Source organism: Podarcis raffonei, chromosome 4 (assembly GCF_027172205.1).
Source record: "Podarcis raffonei isolate rPodRaf1 chromosome 4, rPodRaf1.pri, whole genome shotgun sequence".
Taxonomy (NCBI): domain Eukaryota; kingdom Metazoa; phylum Chordata; class Lepidosauria; order Squamata; family Lacertidae; genus Podarcis; species Podarcis raffonei.
In genome coordinates, this window is record NC_070605.1 from 47,533,432 (window position 1) to 47,559,529 (window position 26,098).

Below are 26,098 nucleotides of genomic sequence, written 5' to 3' on the forward strand. Positions count from 1 at the left end.
GAGAATGTTAGCCGCTTTGAGACTCCTTAAAGGGAGTGAAAGGCAGGATATCAAATCCAAACTCCTCCTCCTCCTCCTCCTCCTCCTCCTCCTCCTCTTCTTCTTCTTCAACTGCCCTTCAACTTTCTTTGATTACTCTACTGAGTAATGACTTTTGTAGTTTTTTGTAATGTATTTTATCCTCCAGTAACCTTTGGGTGTTAAGAAATAAAGATGCAGAGTTGTCCATAGTGAGTTTTCAATGTGCTGTATTATCCTAATATTTATATTTTATTGTGCAAAAGGCATTTATACTAGACAGAACAAAGTTTAGAATCCACTGTTTTATTGTGCCAGCATGTTATAAGTTTGGCTGATATTTTGTCTATGATAAACACAAACCTGAACCAGAGAAAGTCTATTATACTCAAAGGGGATTTGCTGAAACAAGTGCATTTTGGATTGTTTACAGGACTATTCCACAGTTGTATCTGTGATTGTCTGTGATTTATCTTCCACTAAAGGCAAGAGGTTTGACAACAACTAGAAAACATTATATCAAACTTAATGTTCCTTTAGCACAATTGATCAGTGTGTGGTTGCTGTGAAAAAGGTAAATTCCATGTTAGGGATTGTTAGGAAAGGTACTGAAAATAAAGCTAAGAGTATAACACCTTTACAACAAATAGTGTGGCCACAGTTAGAACACTGTGTAGAGTTCTGTTGTCATATCTCAAAAAGTATGTTGCAGATCTGTGAAAGGTCCAGGGGGGAAAATCAGCCAAAATGATCAGGTGGATAGACAGACTCCCTTAAGAGAAAGGGTTACAACATACGGGGATTTTAGTGTTGAAAAAAGTTGACAAGGGAGGAATGTGACAGAGGTTCATAATATTATGCACAATGTAAATAAACTGGATAGAGAAACTTGTTTTTACTCCCTCTCTCATAATACTAGAATGTGGGGTCATCCAATCACAGCAGGAGAGATAGACAAAAATAAATACTTCCTACCTAAATAAGTCCACTGGTCCCATCACCTCCTGACAAACAGAAGGGGAAGAAATGGAGGCAGTGAGAGATTTTACTTTCTTGGGCTCCATGATCACTGCATATGGTGATAGCAGTCACGAAATTAAAAGACGCCTGCTTCTTGGGAGAAAAGCAATGACAAACCTAGACATCTTAAAAAGCAGAGACATCACCTTGCTGACCAAGGTCCATATAGGTAAAGCTATGGTTTTCCCAGTAGTGATGTATGGAAGTGGGAGCTGGACCATAAAGAAGGCTGATCGCCAAAGAATTGATGCTTTTGAATTATGGTGATGAAGGAGACTCTTGAGAGTCCCATAGACTGCAAGATGATCAATCCTATCCATTCTTAAGGAAATCAGCCCTGAGTGCTCACTGGAAGGTCACATTCTGAAGATGAGGCTCCAATACTTTGGCCACCACATGAGAAGAGAAGACTCCCTGGAAAAGACCTTGATGTTGGGAAAGATTGAGGGCACAAGGAGAATGGGACAACAGAGGAAGAGATGGTTGGACAGTGTTCTCAAAGCTACTAACATGAGTCTGACCAAACTGTGGGAGGCAGTGGAAGACAGGAGTGCCTGGCGTGCTCTGGTCCACGGCATCACGAAGAGTCTGACATGACTAAACACCTCCTAAATAAGTGCTTCCTACCACAGGGTGTGGTGATTACCACCAATCTGGATAGCTTTAAAGGTGTATTAGACAAATTCTTGAAGAATAGGTCCATGAATAGCTACCAGTCCCGATGCCTCTGAATACTAAGGAACAGTGGGAAAGGGCTAATGACCTCACCTTTCTGGTTGGACACTGTGAGAAACAGGCTGCTGGACTAAATGGGCATTATGTCTGATCCAGAGGCCCACCCTTCTTACAAAATAGTCAAAGAAAGAAACTAATGAACAAAACTTACTTTTTCAACCATTACTTCAGCTGGGTGTGCGATATGACAAGAACCCTTTTTAACTTTCAGAAATGGTAAAAAGACTGGTATCAAGGTAGAATGCTGGGAAGATTGGAATTACAGTTATCCCTAAATAGATAGCAAAGGATGTGATCTGAACTGCCATAAATCCACATTCACAACACAAATGGCACATTTTGTCCCATTTTCATCGAACTCTAAAATTTCATGATAGAGTGGTACCTTGGGTTAAGTACTTAATTCGTTCCGGAGGTCCGTTCTTAACCTGAAGCACCACTTTCACTAATGGGGCCTCCTGCTGCCACCGCACCGCCAGAGCACGATTTCTGTTCTTATCCTGAAGCAAAGTTCTTAACCCGAGGTACTATTTCTGGGTTAGCAGAGTCTGTAACCTGAAGTGTATGTAACCTGAAGTGTATGTAACCTGAGGTACCACTGTACTAAGAAGGCACAAGAACTAAGACAATTCACCATCTGAATCTGCATCATACCACCATGTAATATCACCTGTAGGCCACTCATGTTTCTCTGGGTACTCAGAGATAGGCATGGAGTATATCTTCCTGACATTATATCTCAAACACACATGGTTTGCTTTTCTCTGACTGCATTCATACCCAAAAGATACAAAAATCATAATGATGTAAAGGGAGAGCTCTCGGAAGCTCAAAGCCTTAGCTTGTGAGTGAGGGATGACCTATTTTTAAGGAGGAAAAAAAACCAGCTGGTTTGAGTTTCAACAAAGGGTCTTTCTTCCTCAGTTATGCTTTCTTCATGCTTACTGTTTTATTCATAATACAGAAAAAATAAAACATATGTTAAAGCAGTTTAGTATCATTTCACATATTATACTCAGTGGGAAAGATAGCTTAGTATGTATGGTGGGCAAACCATGATGGACTCAGGTTTGCTACTGAGTGTACCTTTGGCAGCCTCCCTCATATGTATTATACATGCCTGCAAACATGTGATATTAGCATTTTCCAATATTTTAAGAAAAGGGTAACATGTGAAGCTGCCTTTAATGGCATCCTGTTCGTGTTATGTGGCAACTTTCATTTCTGTGTTTCTGGGAAGATAGGGACATCAGTAAGCTAATGTAAAATACAATAGGCTTCCAAGATACAGATCTACATTTTATGTTTCAGAACAATGTAGATATGAATATGTTTCAGAAGAACAGCAACAACTATTGACTGCAATTCTATGTACAGGATTGTATCTACTGAGATTATCATAGTCTAGTCAAAACCTTCCCATAAAGTGCTTTTCACAGATTTTGAGTAAGTCCATATTTGTCAAAGATGGACCAATAAGTTTGCTCATAGACCTACCTTGTAAAAGAATGGTGTTTTTTTTAAGGTTCAAGTTGTGTTCTCCATGAAAGAAAACTTGAATAAATTATGCCTTGCTCCTGTCCTCCTAGCAAGCTGGTTAATTGCATTTGTTTCCTATATCTCCAAACAGCCTGGTACATTAATTACATTCTGTAACACCAGGCTCCTGTGATTCACTCTGTCACTTCCACTGAGCACTTTAATTGTATTCCTTCTAGCTACCTACAATTTTAAACACTGGCTAATAACTACATTTCTGCAGCCTGATGCTTTCAGGTTTTATGTACATTTCCAACGTGACTTATGTGAACCACAATGCTTTGTAAAAAAAAAAAATGAAACTGCGGGGCACATTATGTGACACACTCATTATACAACTTGTGAACCAATACTTACATATTCTCAATTCCCAGCTTTTAGCAAGGTTCTCTGTTGCCTCCTGTGTTGCTAAGGGTGTGGTGGGAGGGAGAGAGGGAGGGATGGGTAGCACACAACTGCATGCAATAATTGTAGGTAATACAATATCACTCTCTGTTTACAAGAGTGGCCTCTCGTTGATATGGATACCAGGCTTTTAGCACCAGCTTCCTGCTGGAACTAAGTTTAGTCCCAGATCCTGCCCATATCCAGCATCAACCAGTAAATTAAGCTAGAGTCCAAACCCCGCCCCCCAAAGACACCTCTGTAAAAATATAATGCCAAACCTCCAAATTAAGACAATAGCCAAAGAGATCTGGTACCATATCAAGCCTCCCCACCACCAATGCTCACATAAAGACTCAGCATGACTGTCCATGTAAACAGTTTGTGCGCACAAAATATTATGATGTATGTTGCACATTTGAGGTAAAACACATACAGTATATATGCATTCATAGCCATTGGTGTCTCTACTCTGTTAAAATTATACCTTCTAACCATAGGCAGTACAAACAGCGTTCCTTTGATTTTTCTCAATTTCCTTCATTTCAAATACTGAAATCAACAATGTGTTCTTAGCTCTTAAATATCAACATGAAATTCCCTGCAACATGCTTCTAGGTTAAACGACGAGGTCTTGGTTTTACTTTAGGGAGGGCTAAGCAAGCTGAACAAAAGACAAACCCCTGTACAAGGGAGACTGCCTTTACAGAAGGGGAGACACCTACAGCACCTGTTCAAATTCCCCATTGTCTTTAAACAGTGGAAGCCTAGCTTCTCCCTGTGGCAGAAGCTGGCTGTGAGATTCTGCTGTACTGGGAGGCTTCCACAGAAGCGACCCTCTTTCACACTCCCTACTTTGTATACTTTCCACCTGACACATCTCACAGGCATAGTTATTTCACACCTTTTAGCGCATTCCACACATTACTGCATTTTTCTGCGTGCATTGCTTACAAATGGAGCAGCGAGAACCTCACGGTAGTAAATTTCCCATTCACCTCTCTTGAATCAGAAGCACAATTACCCCATTTAATCAGTCGATTTTCCACCTAAAAAGTTCAGCATGGGGTAAAAATAGAGCAACAGAAATCTGTTGGTGCGTTGAGATTTACCAGTGCAGCTGATTTCAATCTCCCTCTCTCTCTCATACACACACACACTTTACAGCTTATGTTAACTATTTTCCTACTAAGTTAGCAAAGAAGATTTGCTTTATTAATAGCATGTTCATATCCATCCCTTCCTTCCATCGTTCCATAGCCCATGCACATTATACAGGATTTCGAGCCCCAAAATCCAAGCGTGCTCTGCTCCAAAGAAATGACAGTAAAACACAACAGTTTAACTTACCATCAACTTGAAAAGAGACAAATCCAAGCAGCAGGAGTGGCGTCAGCAGCCCCATTTTAACATATTCAAAGGCAATCCAATTCCAGGGAGAGGGAGAAAAAAATAGAGGGGGGGGAGTAGTCCCAAAAGTTGAGATTCTCCTACAACCTAAGGATACGTGGAAGGAGCCCGGAGAGCAGCGACGAGAAAGAGGCTTGAATGGGACACTTTGAGCTCCATGCAGATTAGCAGCGCGAGGGGGAGAGCGAGGGAAGAAGAGGGGGCACCGCTCCCGGCTCGGCGCGCTGGCTCCGCTTCCGAAATTCCCACCAATCCAGCGGAGGCAGAGGAATTGTTCAAGTGTGGCTAAGACTCTCCATTGCAATCCAGAGCCCGGGGATCTCTTCGGCAGACGAGAGAGACTTTGAAAGCAGATACGTTTCCTAGAAAGTGCGTCCCCTCCCGCCGCCACCACCTCGCTCAAAGTTCTCGGCGCTCTGAGGAAAAGGCGGGGAAGGAGGGAGCGAAATCATGGGCTTGGCTTAACTCTCCTGCTTCTCATTTTCTTCCTCTTCCAACCCCCCCCCCCCACCTCCTCAAAATCACTTCAAGCTGCGGAGTTGCTTCCCTTAACTTCCATAAGAGGGACGCCTGAGCAACATCTTGGCGCGCGAGCTCCTTCCTTCCTTCTCCACAGCACCCCCTCAAAAAAATTAAAAATTAAAAAAGGCAACCCAGCCACCCTACCCTCGGCGCGGGAAGAAACTGCTTGAGGAGAATAAACTCCCAACGTGCCGCTGGGGCTGGAGGAAAGAGCAAGTGGCGGTGGGCACGGTTGTTGCTGCTGGCTGAGGCGGCCGCCGCAGCCGTGTAAACGCGCGCGGCGGTGAGCGAGGGCGGGGGGGGGGAGGTGTCGCTCCCACTATGGAGGGAGTCGAGCGAGGCGGGAAGCGGCAGGCGCGGCGGGGTGTGTGCGCGCGCGCGAGGGAGGGGAGAGAGCGCAGCACCCTGCTGCTAGAGCTCGCCCGGGCGGCCTCCCCACAGCCTGGGCTCGTTCTGCTGCTGCTGTTGCTGCTGCTCTTCGTAGAGCAAACACGGAGGGGGGGAAAGGAGAGCCGGAATTGGAAGAGCTGGGGTGTGGATTAAAGCACTGTAAAACACCACACCCACTCTCATGTTCCCCTCAGGGATCGCGGTGGGAGGAAGGGGGGGGGGAGAGAGAGACAGACACACACAACGTGAGGCAGCTGAAGGATTGAAGAGAAGATCGGGGGGGGGGCACAGAGCAGCGCTGCTTCTCTGCCCCCCCCGCCCATCCCATTTCTCTCCCAAGCCCCCTTTTCCCTCTTTACTGTTGGCTATAGGTAACATTAACATGATTGCTTCTCACTGCTTCTCATTTAATGGGCAGGTAATTTTCTCGACGAGCGATTTCATGGAAGTCTCTTCCCTAATTATTCAGTCTTCCTCGCATCTTCTTTCTCTCTCTCTGTCACAGGGAGGCCTTTGAAAGAAGACGGCAATTTCAACCTCTTCTTCTCACTTAGCTTTCATGTGCTGGTACTTTCTAAAAAAGGGAGGTGCAGGAAGGCGATCATGTTGCCTAATTTCAGGTGTGTAGTGATACGCAGCTGCTGCTTAGTAGGGAGAGAACTATGACATTCTGCACATGTTCAAAGACCCCTTCTCCCGGATTACGGCGTAATATTTGTAGTTGCTTAAAGCCCGCCCAGCCACTCAGGAGGGCCACAGATGGCTAACAAAAAAAAGGTACCAGCTCCTTTTAAAAGGAAAATGCAGGCAAGTCAGCATTGCCTTATGCAAATACAAGTTACAGTGGCACCTCGAGTTACAAACGCCTCAGGTTACAAACGCTTCAGGTTACAAACTCCACTAACCTAGAAGAGTTACCTCAAGTTGAGATCTTTGCCCCAGGATGAGAACAGAAATCATGTGCCAGCAGCGCAGCGGCAGCAAGAGGCCCCATTAGCGAAAGCACGCCTCTAGTTAAGAACAGTTTCAGGTTAAGAACGGACCTCCGGAACACATTAAGTTCATAACTAGAGGTACCGCTGTATACTTATTTACTCACACAAGTTCCAGTGTATATAGTCAGACCTACTCCTGTCAGTGGCGTAGCGTGGGGGTGCAGGGGGGGCCGGCCGCACCAGGCGCAACATCTGGGGTTAGGGCAAATCCACGGGTTAGGGGGTGCAAATCCACGGGTTAGGGGGCGCAAATTACTTGCCTTGCCCCGGGTGCCGACAACCCACGCTACGCCACTGACTCCTGTATATAGTCCAGTGTATACACTGTATAGTACAGTGTATACACTACTTCCAGTGTATATAGTCAGACCTACTCTAATACAAGGTTGCAGTTAGATTCCAGAATCCTGCTGCAAGCTGGGCTCTGTATATTATATGACGGGTGTACAACCAATTTATGCAACCCTCCTTCCAGTATAAACATGCCACATTGTGGCTGCCTAGAACATGCAGATGCCCTATACCATATACGTGCACAGATCATATGCAAGATTAAGGCCACAATTCTATGCATCTTTTTATGGGGAATAAGGCACACTGAACACAGTGAGACGTCCGAGTAAGCATGAGTAGGACTGAACTATCAGCTCAGTTCTTTTTTGCACTGCCCTTGTGCATTGTGGCTTGGGTTGACTTATGTATACATATACACAGGTTATATGTATGTACTTATCAACACTGGGATTTCGTAGGATACCACTGTGGTAAGGGAGGAAGCCCCCTCCCCCCAATGTAATTTCTGTTCCAGGATGACCACCCTATCCCACCTTGCTACCTGACAGAACTTATGGTGAGGTCTTGTACAAACAAAACATCATATTCCCAAACTAGTTTGAAATGTGCATTCTACCAAGAATGCAAATTGAGCAGAATTCTAGTTTCTGCATCTGTGAAAGCAATTATGTGATCAACTCTGCACATTCAGAAGAGTACATGCATGGAATTGACATAGAAGCCATTCACAAGCTCTTCAAGCAACTCTCTTGCACACAGTAAATGTGGTTGCAACCCTTTCTTCATGTTTATGGAATGGTAAGCTAACCTGAACGTGAGGAACCCTTCTTCTGTGTTTTGCATTGTGCATAAATTAGCTGTAGTAAATTGGGGTCAACCATAGGCGTTTGTTTTGTTTGTTCTCTGTTTCCCTGACCTTTCATTTTTCATGTTTTGACTAACACAAAACACAACACAGAATATCACATCAGTATTTTATAAACAACTCCGTGCTCTTCATCTCAACCTACCTAATACCTTAAGCTCTTAAAAAGAACACCTTTACCACCTTCTTTCTAAACTGTTGAAACCCTTACAATGTATGCAATCCAGGAAGAAGATAGAGTATATGGGGTCTCTCATGAGGTAAAAGGATGTCTACAGCAAGGGGTGTGGAGAGAGAGTTTTCCCTTTTCAGTTAAGCTAGGATATATATATATATATATATATATATATATATATATATATATTCTGTGTGTAGGAGTGTTGGGGGAAAAGCATAACAAGGGAAGACAAATGAGACTGCACAAACTGAAGAATAAGCATAAAGAGGATGATCAAGTAAAGGAATAGCTGCATCAAAGGTGTATGTCTGAATACTTGCAAAATCTTTAGTGTATAAAGTGCAGCTGAGGCCGTGAGTGATCACAAGAGTAGCTACTAGCTATTTGATGTTAGCACTGATGATTAGACAGGGGGTTAGAGGAATATACACAGGTCTGTAAGCCAAAAGCAATGTTAGATGGTGAATCTTTAGTTCCCCCTACTGGAATATAACAGGAAACAGCTGTTCTTGGTTTGTTATATAGCTACAGTAATCTTTTGTGTTTTGTTAAGACCACTTGTTTTGAACTTTCAACCTATTTCTCAAACACTGCTTGAAGTTGAAACATGTGCATTTTGCTCATTATTCTTATTGATCGCTCAGAATTATTTAACATTGTTTTGCAGCCCATTGCAGTGTGTTTCTTAGAACCGAGTTAAATGGAATTTGCTCCTGGTAAATTTACTTGTAGCAAATCTAGGCTTTTAAAATTGTTGAATAAAAATTGTGGCTCAGGTTTTTGTTTTGTTTTTGTTTCTGATTTTCATAGCAGGTTGTTTGTGTTGTTCTATGTATAGTGCCTTTGAGAGAAGGCCTTCTATTTTTTTAAAAAAATACTTGCCAGTGTATTGAAATCAAACACAATATACTGCACTTTGTGTATTTTATACAAATTACCTAAGTATAACATTTTAAAATAATATGAGTATGATTAGCATCCATATGGGAACTAAGTATAGATAATCAGCAAACTGAAATAAGCAATATCCAGAAATGTTGTCCCCCCCAAATATTATTTTCAGGTCAAATATATTTAATATTATTTGTTCTTTACACTAGATCTGTTAATGAAAGATTTAGACAAAGCGCAACCTAGATTTACAGTAATAACTATACAACAGCTATAGAAAGTGATATTGTAGATATATTTACAATATAATTTATTCCATTTGCCTTCTCTATACAAGTTAGTCAATGTTTGCATAGCTGTACAACAGCTCCAAGCTTGTTTTATGTAAAACAGGAAACAATATTATTCTCTTTTCAAAATATGCCCCACAGATAAATATATTTTTAATACATCTAACATACTTTTTCATATAGGAGGTTATAATTAAGGATAATGAGGGTGAGGTGATCAAAATAGCCCTCTTTGTTCATGTTCTTATGAATTAGCAATTCTGGCATATGCATAACAGAATGTGAAATATTAAGCAATATTTCTCTTGGATAGTAGACATTTCAAGGATTCAGTATATATGACAATTACTGCTTGTTTATTAATGTGCATTTTATAAAATGGTTATATAATGAAATAGCACCTTTGAACTTTTCAAATATGTTAATAGTACTTAGGAATGTATTCATTGTATGTCTTACTTAGAATAAACTGATTGAAATTAATAGATATGGCTAGCTTAGGTCATTAATTCCAATGGGCCTTTTTGAGTAAAACGTAATTCAAAACAATCCTTAGTATAGCTTCTACTTTGAAGAACACAAAAGCTATGATATGCACATCAATGTTGTGTTGCACAGACTTCGCAATTCAACATAGTGGTACAATTTGCACATCAGTATTAACTGATATAGACTAAACAGAGAACCCATTACAAGCATGTGTACTATGAACACCTCAGCAGCATATGTTAGGGGTGTCCTGGTTTTTACTTTTTGAAATATGGCAACCCTAGCATTTGTACAAGAAGTTTGCAGAATGGAATCAAAAGGCATAGTTTCTTAATCATTTCTTGAAAATAGTCCTGTAATCACACTGATTCCATTTGGACGTACTTAAAATTATGAATCATTGAAAGCAGTGAGACTTCCTGGATATGACACTGTACCCTAAATGCTCTTGCCCCAACTGCAGATATAGAGAAATAAGATATATTGTGAGTGATGCACATGCTCAGAGACATTTCCTGTCATTTTAGCCATGTTCAAATATATAAAAGGATGCCACATAGAGGAGGGAGAAAGGTTGTTTTCTGCTGCTCCAGACAAGTGGACACGGAGCAATGGATCCAAACTACAAGAAAGAAGATTCCACCTAAACATTAGGAAGAACTTCCTGACAGTAAGAGCTGTTCGACAGTGGAATTTGCTGCCAAGGATGTGGTGGAGTCTCCTTCTTTGGAGGTCTTTAAGCAGAGGCTTGACAACCATATGTCAGGAGTGCTCTGATGGTGTTTCCTGCTTGGCATGGGGTTGGACTCGATGGCCCTTGTGGTCTCTTCCAACTCAATGATTCTATGATTCTATGATTTTTACTTCACATGTATCAAGAGCTAAGTGCTGATATGAAAAGAGATTCCCATTTATTACATCTGTAACTCACCTTTCCTCTAAGGAACTCAGGTTTTACTTCCTGTGTTATTATCAACTGTGAGGTAGGATATATGGAGAGGCTGTGATTGGCCCAAGCCTACCCCAGTGAGCTTTATGGTTGCTAAGCTGCAATTCAGTGGTAAGCAAAGTCAAGTGTAGACAGAAATACTGGACTAGGTTTTGTGAAGTGATACGTAAGTTCTGTTATTCGTAGTTCTTTCCATGTAAAACAATTAAGCTCCTGTATGTCACTGTTGCTTTCATAGCTATATTTATGCAACCATATATTTGTTCACTTCATTTTAAGATTCCTTAGTGGTAATTCCTTAATTCCTTAGTTTATTGCCCAAGTGCTCTTCCATGAAGTTCCTGATTTATGAAGATGTCAGTTCATATGAATTCTTCCTACAATGCAGTTGCAATTCTAACAGCATTAGAGCTGCTTCTCTGTCTCTACTAGTGGACTGAATGCTCCCATCAAGCTATGGTTCTTTTTTCCAATATAATGCTGTCAACACTATTGTCATCAGTTATACATATCAGTGGATTATTAACAATATTATTTGTAGGACTTCTGTATTAGTTTTGTCTGAGAATGGCCTTGTCTCACTTCAGCAATAGAATTACATTTTGCATTGTCTCCAGAAATGCTTTCAAATTAGAATCGATGTGTTGGCCATACAATTTTTCACTGCCACTGTAATTCGGTTTTCTGCCTAAATTTTTTATATGACTTTATGATTTATTTTTTAAAAACTGTGATACTAAAAACAAGTGAAGGGAGAAATACTGTGTACCATGATTTGAACAAAACGTTTATTCTTCATGCAGGATACACAATTTATTTTCTATAGTAATATTTTTTATATTTGGGAGACAGGCAGATCCATGAGAGACTAGCCTGTTATATGTGTATGTTTAAGCTATTTGGCTTTTCTTTTTTAAAAAAACAGTCTAGGATAATCAAATATTGTCAGTTATGGAGTAGTGAGATTATGAGTCCTCAAATTTTGTGAGTCTCAGTTGCCCACAGCTGTAAATAAAGTGTGAAAGGAGAAGGGGTGTATGAAACTGGGTGTGTGTTTGTATAGGAGGTAACTCAGTGTTAATGCATTAGCCAGTAAACCCAGTAAAGCTTCTAGGCAAAATGGACATGCAGGATATCTATTTAGTTTAAAAGGCAATGTGCAACTTAATTGAGAAATCTTTGTGTATAGCACCGTGGTAGCCACATCTTCATAAAGTTTTATTTGGAAGTTACTCATTCTGACTGTAGCAGTCAAATTTACTACCATGGGAGGATATTTGGAATTGGATGAAAGCATAAAATGCTTTGTAAGTCTTATCTTACTTATCTTCACACAACGACCAATAAGATTGTGGTTTTCAAGTAACTTTCTTAAGGTTATCCACTGAGTCTGTAGCTGATAAGGGAGTTGAACCCATGTTGCCTGGGTGTGACCAATGAGGTCTGGCAGTAGATAGATTTTTGAATGTTGATTCAACAATGTGCCACCAGATTTATTGGCTTCCAGGACGGGTCCTCAAGTTATATTTTCCTACAGAGGTACAAAGCACATGCCTCTCATCAAATCTGAAGGACATGCATCTGTAAACCAAGATGTAACCCTTTTAAATACTCAGAAGTAAGAACTGTGAAAGGGTTGGCATTCTCAAAGGGCAGATCATCTTGTAAGAAACACACTTAATTTTACATATGTAAGTCCTTGACTTGAGGGAGAGGTACATGATTATCAATCCACTGGTACTGTGGTGAGAAATGCCCTTCAGTTAAGAATTAGTTCAGAACTTTCACAGAAGTAAGCTACATTCTGGAAACATGATAGTCAGTGATGCCAAGAACAGCTAGCAAGATGCTGTTCTGGACGCATAAAGTCTCACAGCTTGAGGGGAAGCCTGCAATGTCATACATCCTAGAGCACCTGACTTGGAAATAAAAAAAGAACTGTAATCAGCCAGGTGGAGCAATCCAGTAAATTAAATTAACATTAAGATGAATCAAGGAAGCTACGCTGACTTCTGAAGGGAGATGAGATTTAAAGTTCTCTTAGCTGTTTGAAAATAAATGTATAAATTATGCTTGCTTAATTTCACAAATGGAAAAAATACCTCTTTGTTAATTACTGTTAAAATTAAAGAAACAAATCATTGAAGTAATCAGGAAGCCTATAACTATTTAAATGTAGGAAATTTCATTGCAAAATGGTACAATATATTTATTTCTCGGTGAGAAAAACACTAAAGGGGTTTTATTGTAATTTATTTATTACCTTTCATTTATATCCTTGGATGCCCTGTACAATGACCTGTATTGAGGCAGAGACAGAAGTATAGTGTCCAGATCAAGGGAACTAATAGTACTGCTTGATTCTGCCTTGATTAGACCCCACCTGAAGTACTGTGGCCAGTTCTGGGCACCACGGTTTTAAGAAGGGTATTGATAAGGTGGAACATATTCAAAGGAAGATGTCCAAGATTATAAAGGGCCTGGAAACCAACCCTTATGAGGAACAATTGAGGGAGTTGGATATGTCTAGCCTGGAGAAAAGAAGACTGAGAGGTTATATGATAGCCATCTTCAGATATCTTCCAGGGACTGAAACTGCCTTGGTCATGCTGGCTGGTGATCTGCGGCAGGCTAGCGACAGAGGTAAAAGCTGTTTTCTGGTTCTGCTGGATCTCTGACTAGAGTAGCCTAGTTAGATGGGTGGGATATAAGAAATTAATAACAACAATAGCAGTGCTCTAGAGGGTAGGACCTGAATCACTGAATTCAAATTACAAGAAAAGAGATCCAACTAAACATTTGGAAGCGTTGTTTGACAATGGAACAGAATACCTCAGAACATGGTTGACTCTCCTTCATTTAAGGTTTTTAAACATAGGTTAGATTTGTCAGCAATTATTTAGCTGTGATTCCTGTATTGCAAGTATTTGGGTTGTATAACCCTTTGTGTCCTTTCCAACACTGCAATTCTATGATTATGGGTGGAGTTGTTTAGTTTTGCTCCATGTCCAAGTATTGTTGCAAAATTAATTCCTTATTAAATAAATATTTACTTTCCTTGCAATATGCCATGTAACATCTGTGCAGACATCAGTAGAAATACTGGATCTTAATAAAGGTGGAAGCAGATCTGCAAACTGAAGGACTGGTTTCATGGAGGAGGCTGGAGGCCTGTCCATCATGCTGGCCAAGGCAGAATAGAGTGGTACTATTACTTCCCCTGATCTGGACACTACTTTTGTTGATACAGCCTAGAATTGCATGAGCTTTTTTGCTGCTGCATCTCACTGTTGACTTAGGTTAAGTTTGTTGTCAACTAAGACCCCTAGATCCTTTTCACATGTACACTTGTCAAGCCAGGTGTCCCCTAGCCTTTATTTGTGCATCTGATTATTTCTGCCTAATTGCAGAATCTTACATTTGTCCCTGTTGAAACTCATTTTTATTAGTTTTGGCCTAGTTCTTGAGTTTGTTAAGATCACATCTTTTGCAGTATCAGCTACTACTCCCAGTTTGGTATCATCTGCAAATTTGATGAGCATCACCTCTATTCCCTCACACAGGTAATTCATAAAGCGCATACTAGCTATCCCTGGAACATATTTCAGGAAAAAAGCTGATCACTGTGAACTTATCTTTTGTCTTGTAACTCACACACTCTTGTTACTTCTGCTACAAATTTCCTTCTGTAGATTTCATGCCATGGAAAGGGCAATATGAGCAGTTCCACAAAACTTGGATACAAAAATCCAACCTTGCAGGGCGAATACCATCTGGGTTTGCAGAGCTGTCAGCCAGTGGTGGAAGATGCAGTCAGATTCTTGGCGTGGCAGTGCTGCTCAGCACAGATTATCCCCTATTTGCTTCCTATAGCATGTTAAGTGGGAGCTCATTTCCTGCTATCCACTGCTACTGTGACTCCTGCTGCCATTATTCTCAAAGAGAAAGGATGTTTTAACTCCTGGGGCCTAGAAGTTTCATTATCGTTCCTTTATCTTTGCCAGCCCTTGCAGGCTACCAGTTACCTTGTTTCTGGGAAATGATGAAGTCACTGGAGGGGAGTCTGGCCTTTGGCAGCAGCTGGACTGTGACTTCTGGTGAGTGTGCATGTTTTCCATCTCTTTGAGCTGGTGAGTAATGCGGCCAGGAGCCAAGTTTCTAGAACTGGACAAGGCTTTATGCTAGTTCTTGTATTAGTACTGCCAGGCAGAAGCTTCCTCTTTTTGGTGGCCCCACACAATGATTGCGTTTAGTACATTTGTCAACCGCCCAGTCAATAAAGTCATCTGGCCAGTTTCTTAAGCATTTAAAATGTTTCTTAAAAAAACATCATTGTCTAAAAACCAGCACAGGCAGCATAAGAACATTTAAAACCCAGCAGAAATAATCTGTTCCAAGGGCAATAAAAAAGAGAGAAGAAAGGTCCTAAAGTCCTAGGAGAATAAACAAAAAAGTATTGGTGTTGAAAGGATCTTAATGTAGGTGCCAAAATAGCCTCATTAGGGAGGGCATGCCATAATTGGGGAATTGTTCACCATGCAGATCACTCTGTTGGGTTAAGAGTCTCCACAGCAGCCTTGTAGGTTTGAATAATAGCTGGCAGTTGCATGGAGACTATCCAATCAAGCAGCTTTATATATTATTATGGCTACCATGTGGAGCTACTTCCAGAGGCTTCTCTTGTAAGACCGTTTTCATTTCTTCTGTCTCTTCTATGGAAGTCCGCCCACTTTTCTGCTTCCCCCTTCAACACCCATGCAAACAAACTCTGATATATAGACCAAAAAAATAAAAACCTTGCAACATCTATGTGTCTGATAGGCTTGCTTAAAGAAAAAATGTTTTAAGGAGGTGCTGAAAAGTGAAGGCACCTGCCTGATGCCAATAGGCAATGAATTCCAAAGTGCTGCCATGTTAAAATGTGGCTTGGATTGAAGTGGCTGAGTGGACACATTGGGAATAAGGTGATCCCACAAGTATTACTGAAGGAGTTCATAGTTTACATATAATGAACATGGGCATAGCCAGGATTTATTGTGGGGGCAGGCTTTATGTTAGGGGAGGCAGAACTGAGTATCTGTGACACAACTGGTCAGTTAGTTAAGTATTTTTATCTATTTACTTGATTGGGGGACAGTTGCCCCCTTGCAACCCCCACCCCGCATCCTTGTTCAAGTAAGCAGAGGCATATGTTTGTAAAGTACAATATAATGTGTTGCATACTGCAGTTATGAGATTTTATACAAGAAATGTTTACATCTGAATCCTGAAACACCGAAACTAACATTTCTTGTTAGTTTCGTCGCTTTGCCATTGTATTACAAAGGGAAACTGGACTTAAAGGGCTCCTTAATAGTCTGAACCCATTAGGTGAATCAGGAGGAACCCTGTCACATGCACTTCAGGAACTTAAAGGAAGTGAGGAATATACTCTTCAGTGGCAAATGAATGCTTTAAGGGAATGCATGTCAATAAATCTGTAATTAGATATCTTTTAATACTTTTTATTGGGAGCCACTGCAATATTTTTAACTGTTAAATGTAGCAGTTCACACTGATCTGCACTTTTTAAAAATGTCAAAATGCAGTCACAGTGTCTACCGTAATATTCTGTAATGTTTCACTGAATTATTATTTAACAGTCTCACCTATATAATATCACATTCTGTAAGTGTTATTTATGTGTGGTTAGGTAAGTAGACTTATTGCTTGATAATATGAAGCCAATTGTCACCAATTATCATTTGATAAACAATTACAAGCCAATGTAGTTAGATTCAGACTGGAAGTAAGCCCCATTGAATTCCGTGAGACTCGTTTCTGCATAAACATGGTTAGGATTGCGGCTAAGTAAATGTAGCTAAAAAGTTACTAAACAGCATCTCAACATCTGACTCATATTATGAATGTTTTAAATGTTAAGAATGCTATGCTCATCAAAAGCTGTTCCTACCATGTTACAACATTGGAGTATCTATGTTCCCCTGAAGAGTGTGTGAAGATTGCATACTATGTTTCTGTATGGCAAGAAAGGTGATTCGCTATATTTAAGAACACATCACTTTACTTGGCTATATCCCACACTGCACCAAGTTAAAAACAAAAAGTTAGAAACATGGACTTATCCTGCATACTGTTTGTGAAAGTCTCTATATTCTGATCACTTTTCTAAAAACAGATCTTTCATCAAAAATTCAAATCTTACTGGAGCAGATTGATCTCTTTCTCAACATTCCAGGAAATGTATTCATTTCTACTCCTACAAGCCAATCTTTTAAAATATGTATAATTGATCATAATATTTCAAGAAAATGCTTATTTAAGCTATATCACTATGCAAAAGTAGACATTGTTCTTTGTTTACCCGTAATAAATAGCCATAAGGTAAAATTATTAAGAAGCAGTTGCAGTGAAAGGTAAAATAGCCTCACTAGTCTCAGAGGTGTTCCAAAGCTCGAAGTAATTCCCAATAACATTTGCTTAATATTTCATGATTAAGTCATCAAAAAACTGAGAGCTGGGAACCATTGCAGATAATACTCTTGTAGTCACCTTGACTTGTTAAATTTAAATTTGACAGTACTTGCCCTAGCACTTTTTTTTGCTTTTTTTTTGCACTTAGCACTTAATTAAGCTAAAATGTAACTGAAATAGTATAATTTAAAGTTATATGCAGCTGGTGTGACACAGGAAAAAAAGGTCTGAATACAAATTAGTGATGGGAAGTATGTGTGTACAAGAAGACCATCTCACACTTGCTGTATTACAGCTATGCCATTCCTATATAGAAAAGCCTTCAAATCTACCCCATATGTATCCCAAGGAGTTGGTCAACGTGTGGGGTTCTGGAATGTTGTAATGTACAACTCAGTACCATGGTAAATTGACCAAATCTGGCAAAGAGTAACACAACCAGTTCAAGGAAGCAGAAAATAGGAGTCAAAGTTCTTGCCGGCCTCTCCACCTTTTTCTATATGCCAAACCATCAACTTTTTGAAATTACTGGTGCAGAGAATAGACTGATGCTACAGTATATTGGTGAACACATCTATGCACACACAAACACAAGCATCTATATTGACTAGAGGATGGATATGCAATCTCAATGTGATACTGGCAGTGGATTCCATACAACGATATTACCTTAAATTGTACTATTAAAGACCATAAGAAGATCCTGCTCGACCCATCTAGCCCAGCAACCTGTTCTCCTAGTGGCAAACCAGATGCCTATAGGAAGCCTGCAACCAGGAACTGTGTGCAGCAGCACTGTTCTCTTCTGCAGTTTCCAGCAAGTGGCATGCAAAAGCATACTGCCTTTGACAGTGGAGGTAAGACAAAGCCTTAAGGTTTAATGGTCACTGGTAGCCTCATCCTACATGAATTTATCTAATTTTATGTTAATGTGGCCACCACAGACTTTTGTGGGAACAAATTCCATAGTTAAACTATGTGCTGTGTGGAGGCATAGCTAGCTGCTCTGGCACCCGGAGTGGCGGGGGTGGGGTGAACCGCCCAGGGCGAGCTGCCCAGGGGGCACCGCAACAAGCTGCCCATGGCATCAGCCTGGCGTGCACAAGCCCCATGCCGTTTCGGGCAATGCAGGACCCCAAGCTGCCGTGTCACTCCCAGGAGAGATGCATGGCTCGGGTGCGCTGCAGGCGAGGCTTTGCGGTAAGTGCCACCCCTGGGGTGTGCCATTTTGTCACCCCCTTAGGGATGACACCCAGGATGGACTGCACCCCCCTTTCTGTGCCCCTGTGTGAAGAAGTACTTTCTTTGGTTTGTTCTGAATCTTTCAACACTGAGTTTCATGGGATAACTGAGTACTAATGATATGAAAGAGAGAGAGAAAACATTTTCATTTTCTCCATGGCATTCATCATTTCATACACTTCTATCATGTTACCCCTTACTTGCCTTTCCTCTAAACAGACTTTCCAGCATTTGATACCTTTAATCACAAACAAACACCCTTCCTGTCCCCTTGCCTAGCTGTTCTTTGAGATTTTTTTGGGGGGGTATACGATACAATTTTTATGTAACCCCAAGTACGAGATCATTTTTAGTAAACTCAACAATTACAAGATCATTTTATGAAGCCCTTTAACTAAAAACAAGCAACCCCATTTCATATGTCAGTGTTGTATTGATTAGAGTCTCTCTTTTTTTAGCTGAACTATGTTAGCAGTGATGAAAATTACAAGAGGAAAGTGAAAGTAATTAATAGTTTCAGTGAAATCTCTAGAGGACATACTTACCATTTGTTCTGACAGACAGAAGTATATGACAATGCATGAAGACTGTCTCTCTCTACTCTAGAGGTGATGTCTGTAGAATAAAATTAAGGTGAAGCAGTGAGACTGTTAAGCAACAGGAATAATGCTGTATTTTAAACAGTAAAGAATCTTGTGGCACTTTAAAGACTAATGAATGTACTGTGGCATGAGTTTTCATAGTGTAGAGTCCACATCTTCAGATATAAGATAACTTCATCTTGTAACTAATGGATGTTCCTGGGTGCAATTTGAGAACCACCTCCTCCCATGCCAGTCATCCACTTGTTCCTATCTGGTGGAGAGGCCCTTCTCTGTCTTCCACTTATGGTAAAAGCTGTTGTCTGTTACTAGAGAGAGTGGATATACCCAAGTTGCTTCATGAGGTTTGGCTGGCACCATTTCACTGTATTCCGAGGTCGGCCCAGCCGGCGACCTTTCCATTCCCTCAGGCTTTTGTCAGGTATATAATATTTTGATTGGCGTGATGTTTCTATCTCTCATGCCTGGTTCTATTGCATTTTATTGATGCTGTGGTTTTGTGAATTTGTAATTTTAATTAGTGTAAGCTATCTTGAGTGATGCGCAGACATCAGGGTGAAATGTCCTTATAAACAATTATACTATATTAATTGTTAGTCTTTCAAGATGTCACAACTTTCTTTGTTGTTTTTGGTACAACAGAGTAACATGGTTATTCCTCTGGAGATTGCTGTGTTTGTGAAGATTGTGTTGTGAAGAGACAGGAGTATGGTGGCCAGATTCAATGGTATAGAGCACACATAATTTTGTTCACTATTGAGGCATAAAGTTTAATTACACACACACACACACACACACATACACACACACCATCTGACTGGGTTGCCCCAGCCACCCTGGGCAGTTTCTAACAATGCTATACTGGTTTTTGCACAACTGAATGAGAATTATGATGTGAGAGCAAGCAAATAGAAGCTTTGCCTTCCTAACATAGATAAAGAATGTGGTAGTCATCTGAGTATTACTCAGAGTAGACCCACTAAGATTAATGAATCTTAGTAATGGCCGTTGCTTTTAATGGGTCCACCCAAGTTATCTACATTTAAAGAAAACTCAGCTGAAGATTATTTAGAGTTGGTACCTTCTGCCACAACAATGAAATAGGATTTATAAGTCAGAATGCATTTCACAACTGTAAATATGCTATAAGTAATACATACTGGAGAATGTATGGCAGGACCACATATTTCAGGAATTTAGGATATTATTATGGAAAATAATAATTGACATATTGTAGGCTCAGAAAGGAAATGAAGCAGATTTTATTGGGTATTCTTCCTGGCTATCAATAAAGTACACTTTTAAACTATAAATTTATTCTCAGTGGCAACAATTGCTTATGCCAGCTATTGCAAATCAAATTTGGTATTGCATCATAAGGAATATCTGATAAGATGTGACATGCAGTGGAAATGGATAAATAACATTATGCTAGATGAGAGTATAGAAGAATGTAAAGTTTGTCAATATTTTCTGTATATTGGGTTTGTATGGTGGTATTTTTAAAATCAATATGATTATAATATAATATTTATTTATTAAATTTCTATTCCACACTTTTCCCCAAGAGAGTCCATGTATACTATACTTTATAAATTGTGAGTTATGAAAGTGTACTTAGTATTTAATAAAACAAATATAGTAAAAAAAATTAAAAGCATAGTGGGCATTTTAAATATAGCAAAAAATAAAATAGTGTGCTTTTTAGCTAATAAATGCCATTTATTAGCTAAAAAACATGGCTTTTTGCTTTTGTTTTTGCTACTGCCAGCACAACACATTTAAACATATTGTGTGACAAATGTCCTTAGAAAACAGTATTTGGTAATTTTAATTGCAATTTCAGTACTAAAATAAAATTATAATGTTTCATAATGTGGACAACTCTCTACACATTTTATAAGAGAGTTTCCACATGCAGTGGTAGTCCATTTTAATATGCATCGCAGTACCTGGAATCCCTTGGTTTAAGATGGCATTTCTAGTGTGGTTTGAAATAGTCCCACAGTCCTATCACTTTCTTCTTCTTAATTGAATATATAGGCTGCTTTTCCATTTAGAGGCCCTCTAAACAGTTTATAACATCTTACTTAATTGACATTTATTCTAGACGCAACATTATCCATAAGGAAAACCTTTATGCAGACATATATTTTTGCATTGTTCTCTCACTCCCATGACAGAAAAGTCAGCATTTTCTGTAGCAAAATCCATGAGCATTAAAAAGAGGGGGGGGGGGGAGTTGGCAAACACATAAATGAAATCTACAAAGTACATTTTCAAAGCAGAGGTCCTAACCTCTAGCTGCCATTGATTAAGTGAGAACTGCTGAGGTAAAGCACTACGGAATACTTTGAAAATACAGATGAATAGAGCTGTCCAGTTAAAGAAACAAAAGGGGTAGTGTGAGCTAAATCAGTACTTCTCCATCCCCCAACCCAATAGTATCTAGATTGAAAGAAATCTGTGCTATTAATAGAAGAGCACCACTTTCCCACGCCTAGGACACACCGCCTTGCGCATTCCCTGGCTGCCAGAACTTTTGCAAATGTTTGGATAGCCTTGAACAAACAGCACACCTTCTTTTTTCAGAAAGGGAGGCCAACAGGAAATTTTGCTAACCGTCCCCCCCCCTCTTCCCCCTCAGCCCATCCACCGCCGCCGCCACCCAGCTCTGAACAAGTCGAATGCAGACAAGGCCCTCGCTCCCGCGGCAAGGAAAACAGAGGAAAGCCGCAAGAAACTACTCCGCGTTGATATATAGTTTTATTAGTATTTATCAGCTCTTCTAAATTTTTAACTGAGCTTAGCAGTTTTAAATTATCACTCTTTTTTATTAACTGCCAAAGGCCTATTTTTATCCAAAAGGGGCTCAGCAAGCCGCCCTATCTTCACGGAGCTGGTAATTAGCAGACGGGGGAGGTCAGCTACTCCTTCGGAAGGACGCCGAGCTTTTATCTATAAAAAAAGGAAGGAATTGAAGCTGCTATAACCCCAAGAAACACAAGGCAAGTTCAACCCGATAATTATTCCAAGGGACTTTTGTTTTCTTTTCTTCTGCTTCGTTATACTGCCTAGCTACTTTATTGGTCACGCCGTGAGGCTGTTGAATGAGGGAGAAAGACCTAGTTGAATTTTAAACGAAACAAGGCACAGTGTGAAAGCTTAAGACCAGTAATATTTTCTAACATTTTAAATGACTGATACCTCACAAGCCCCGATGTAAATTGCTGGAGAAACTAACAAGTTGGAGAGGTTGGAGAGGTTTAGGAGGCAACTTCCACAAATCGGCACTTCTGCTACTGTTTACTCCAGCTTAGAACAAGAGATAAGCCGTCGTTAAGCAAGCACCCCCTACCATACACCCATATATACCCATATACCCACTATGGTCCTCACTAGGAAAAAATACAAGGACCAAGGAATTTTGCCTAATTCACCGCAGAGCCCGATGGAGCGACGAAGGAGACAAAGTAAAATTACCAGCTACTTTCCTCAAAAAGACTCGAGCAAGAGAACTCAGAATGAGAGTATCCTAGATGTTGCTATGCCTTTGCCACTCACAGTGTTGGATTGGTCAACACAGCTAAAGGATTTGCAAACAGACAACAAGAGGACAAACCACCCAACAAATCTGGCCCAAGAACTTGCCATAGCAGAGAATGCTACAAAGGTTAACACAGCCAACACACCTGATGCCAATCCTCATTTGTCACCGCTGGAACTTGGAGGTAATCTTTCAACCCATTGGCTGAAAGCCAATGACTGCGGAACAAAAATGTGGGGTGACTATCCTCAGGAGCAGATATACCAGATTTCTAAGGATCTCCTTAACGTTAAAAATTTCTTAGCGATAACAAACGGGCTGCTCCTGACCCTAGTGGATAATTTCAAACAACATGTGAGCGCTTCAGACCAGAATACAAATCCCCTAGCCAGCCCGGATCCACCTCTCCCCAGCAAACCCCGGAGGAAAAAAGCCAAGCCTAAGATGAAGAAAAGCAAAAACATGAAAAACCCAAGGCGGCTTAAGACAACTCACCGCACCTGTAAAAAATATTGGCAGAAGCTCTTTAACCTTCTTCCATCTTTTTCCACAAGTGGAACAAACAAATCCAACTCGAGTGCCATCAAAGAGACACGTAAAGTAGATACACCCATAAAAGAATCCAAATCAAGCTTTGAAGAATCAACACCGAGCTGGGACAAAGGAACTAATCCATCTGCAGTTATACCGCCCCAGAGTCCTCTTATGGCCAGCACAGAATCTGCAGACAGAGGTGAGCAGGCGACCCAAACTATTGAGGGGAACCACTCCTCCCAAGTTCGACAGATGTTGTGTCCCAAAAGAGAATGGAGTTTAGTCCTAATCCCACAAAAGCTTGTCTTTGCTAACTACCCTAAACCGCATAGATTTTATGCAGGGTTGGACCGTATAGACCACTTTTTGTCCATTATAAGTGGCATTCTACCGGGGGTAGTAAAAGCAATTGACATAGCCGCTATAGAGTATCTACATCAAGATGATTGCTCGGTACGAGCATTGATTACTTTTTTAGATCATAATCTGGCCAGTTTCATCTTTAGAGCTAAAAACCTATTCAAAAAAGAAAGAATAGTCCTATTAAGAATATTTGAAAATAGAGCACCTGCAACCTCTCTGATGGGGCCCAAGAGCATAGGAATGGAAGTTCACAAAGGGGAAAAAACCAACCACCAAAACCATCGAAATAGAAAGCATAAGCTCCAGCAGGATCATCCCCACCAAACAGCACCAAATGAAAAAAAGGAAGCCTCTCATCCAACTAGCGTCGGGCCTCTCACGTGGGATAGTGAGGACTCCGCTTGGGAAGAAGAACTTTCGCTGATAAAGCGATTTTGGTCACTGCATTCCCCAGCTCAAACTGAGATCCTGAAAAGACTTGATCTACTTCGAAGCAGACTAGAAAAAAAGGATGATCAAGGTGAGACAATGAAGGACCCTTATGTGCAACCCATATCTCCCAAATGTCTGGTGGATAAGAAGACAGTGGGAGGCACCTTTAAATGTGTAGACGTGGAATTACAATCTGAGCCCCCTGTGATGTACAATAAAGTAAGACCAAATCAAGGTGTGAAACCTCAAAGCTCCTGGCACAGCTATCTTAAATTGTCTCCGAGTGAATTAGCTTCCCCTTCAACTCCAAAAACTAGCCCCAAATCACCAAGAAAAGAGGACCACCACACTCTCTCCAAGCAGTCAGCCCCGAAAAGAGCCAACGGGTGTGTTTTTTTAGACACCAAAGAATTGCTGGACATGGTGGTGTCATAGATCCAGCTCCCCGAAGGGCCCGGGGCCTAAAAGTGCTGTCTTGGAACATCGCGGGTTGGCACGCCAAGAAAAATAACCAACAATTTTTGTGTTACCTTAAGCAATTTGACATCATCTTCTTTCAGGAGACATGGCAGAATGACCCTATATTTCTTAATGGGTATAACTGCCACTACCTGCCTGCCTCTCCATCTCTGAGGGGCGGCAGATCTAGTGGTGGCTTAGCTTGCTTCATTTCCACGGAGCTGGCGCATTCTCTAACAGCCCTACCTAGCTGCAATTCTGTAGCAACAGCCGCTCTACTTAGCTTCAAGAGAACTACTCTCTTGCTGGTCAATGTCTATATTCCCCCAGGCCAAAAAAACCCCGTTGTCAAGGCTACATGGGCTGAGCTAGAGGCGTTTTTAGAGCCTCTCGAATCTACTTACCCGTCTGCCCTGACCATTGTGTGCGGAGACTTCAACGCTCGCATAGGAACAGATGACAACAGTCTATACACTCATTTCAACCAATTTATGGACCCCGAAGAACTGACGGATATTGGCGCGACACGACTGTCCAAAGATAGCAGAAGTAATTTCTCAGGTCTCTGCTTGGTGCAGGCTGCCAGACGGAGGGAACTGCTGATATTAAACGGCAATATAGAGGGGGACCGCCCCGGGGAATATACCCATTTCTCCAAGGCTGGGGGAAGCGTTATAGATTATATCTTAATCTCAAGATTTGCTCACAGCTTTGTAAGGAAGTTCCAAGTGGGCCACAATATTCTGAGTGATCACCTGCCTCTAATTTTAGAGCTTGCAGGTCGGCCTTTTGACTATTCTATTGCCGAGCCACAATATATACCTTCTGCAAATTTGGTTATACCTGCCCCCAAAAGACTTAAATGGTCCCCAATACTGAATGAAAATCTAACCCTCCTTCTTCAGTCAGTGGAGTTAAAGCGTATTCGCTCCGCTATCGTATCAGGCAATTCAGTAGCTGCGATCATGGAACGCTTTAAATTACTTTTGGAAAGATTGAAACCCCATTTAACAACAGTGATACATTGCTCCGCTACAAAGAGGGCAAAGGACGGAGCTAGCTGGTTTGACCTGGAGTGCAGGCAAACAAGGAGACAAACGAGAACAGCCTACTGGAGATACAGGAAATCAGGGACTGCCCCCCTACTTAACGCTTATATTTATCTGAGACGGTCTTACAAACAATTACTAAGGAGAAAGAAATTGGAAGCTGAAAGAGCCGCTTGGCACAGTTTGGTTAAGGCATCGCACGAGAAAGATACTACTTGTTTTTGGCGAACCATATCTGGTCTACTGGACCAGGAGCGTACTAATTCCATCTGTACAGTGGAACCAATGGAGTGGTTGCGCCATTTTCAATCTTTGTTCTATGACCAGGAAGCCCAACATTACAAACTATGCATCCAATTGGAGGACCTACCTCATTGGCCACCAGTAACTGCGAAGGAAGTTGAGAATTTAATCGCACAACTAAAGA

The 26,098-nt window shown here is 40.9% G+C and overlaps 1 protein-coding gene and 1 long non-coding RNA gene across 20 annotated transcripts in view; one reads left to right on the plus strand and one right to left on the minus strand.

Annotated features, from left to right (window-relative positions):
* The window catches only part of ROBO2 (roundabout guidance receptor 2), a 968,715-nt gene that overhangs the window by 428,613 nt on the left and 514,004 nt on the right, over positions 1–26,098 (minus strand). Inside the window, exon 1 of one of the 19 annotated variants that reach the window (XM_053386474.1) lies at positions 5,047–6,070. The exons of the other annotated variants lie outside the window; for them this stretch is intronic. Coding sequence (XP_053242449.1) covers positions 5,047–5,101 — 55 coding nt within the window. The 5' untranslated portion in view covers positions 5,102–6,070. Of the gene's footprint in view, positions 1–5,046; positions 6,071–26,098 lie in introns of those variants that run through there. 19 annotated transcript variants of the gene reach the window in all.
* Positions 11,085–26,098, plus strand: part of LOC128412917 (uncharacterized) — a 60,102-nt gene continuing 45,088 nt past the window's right edge. Inside the window, exons 1-2 of the long non-coding RNA XR_008330188.1 lie at positions 11,085–11,135; positions 14,974–15,066. This is a non-coding gene — a long non-coding RNA (uncharacterized LOC128412917). The remainder of the gene's footprint in view (positions 11,136–14,973; positions 15,067–26,098) is intronic.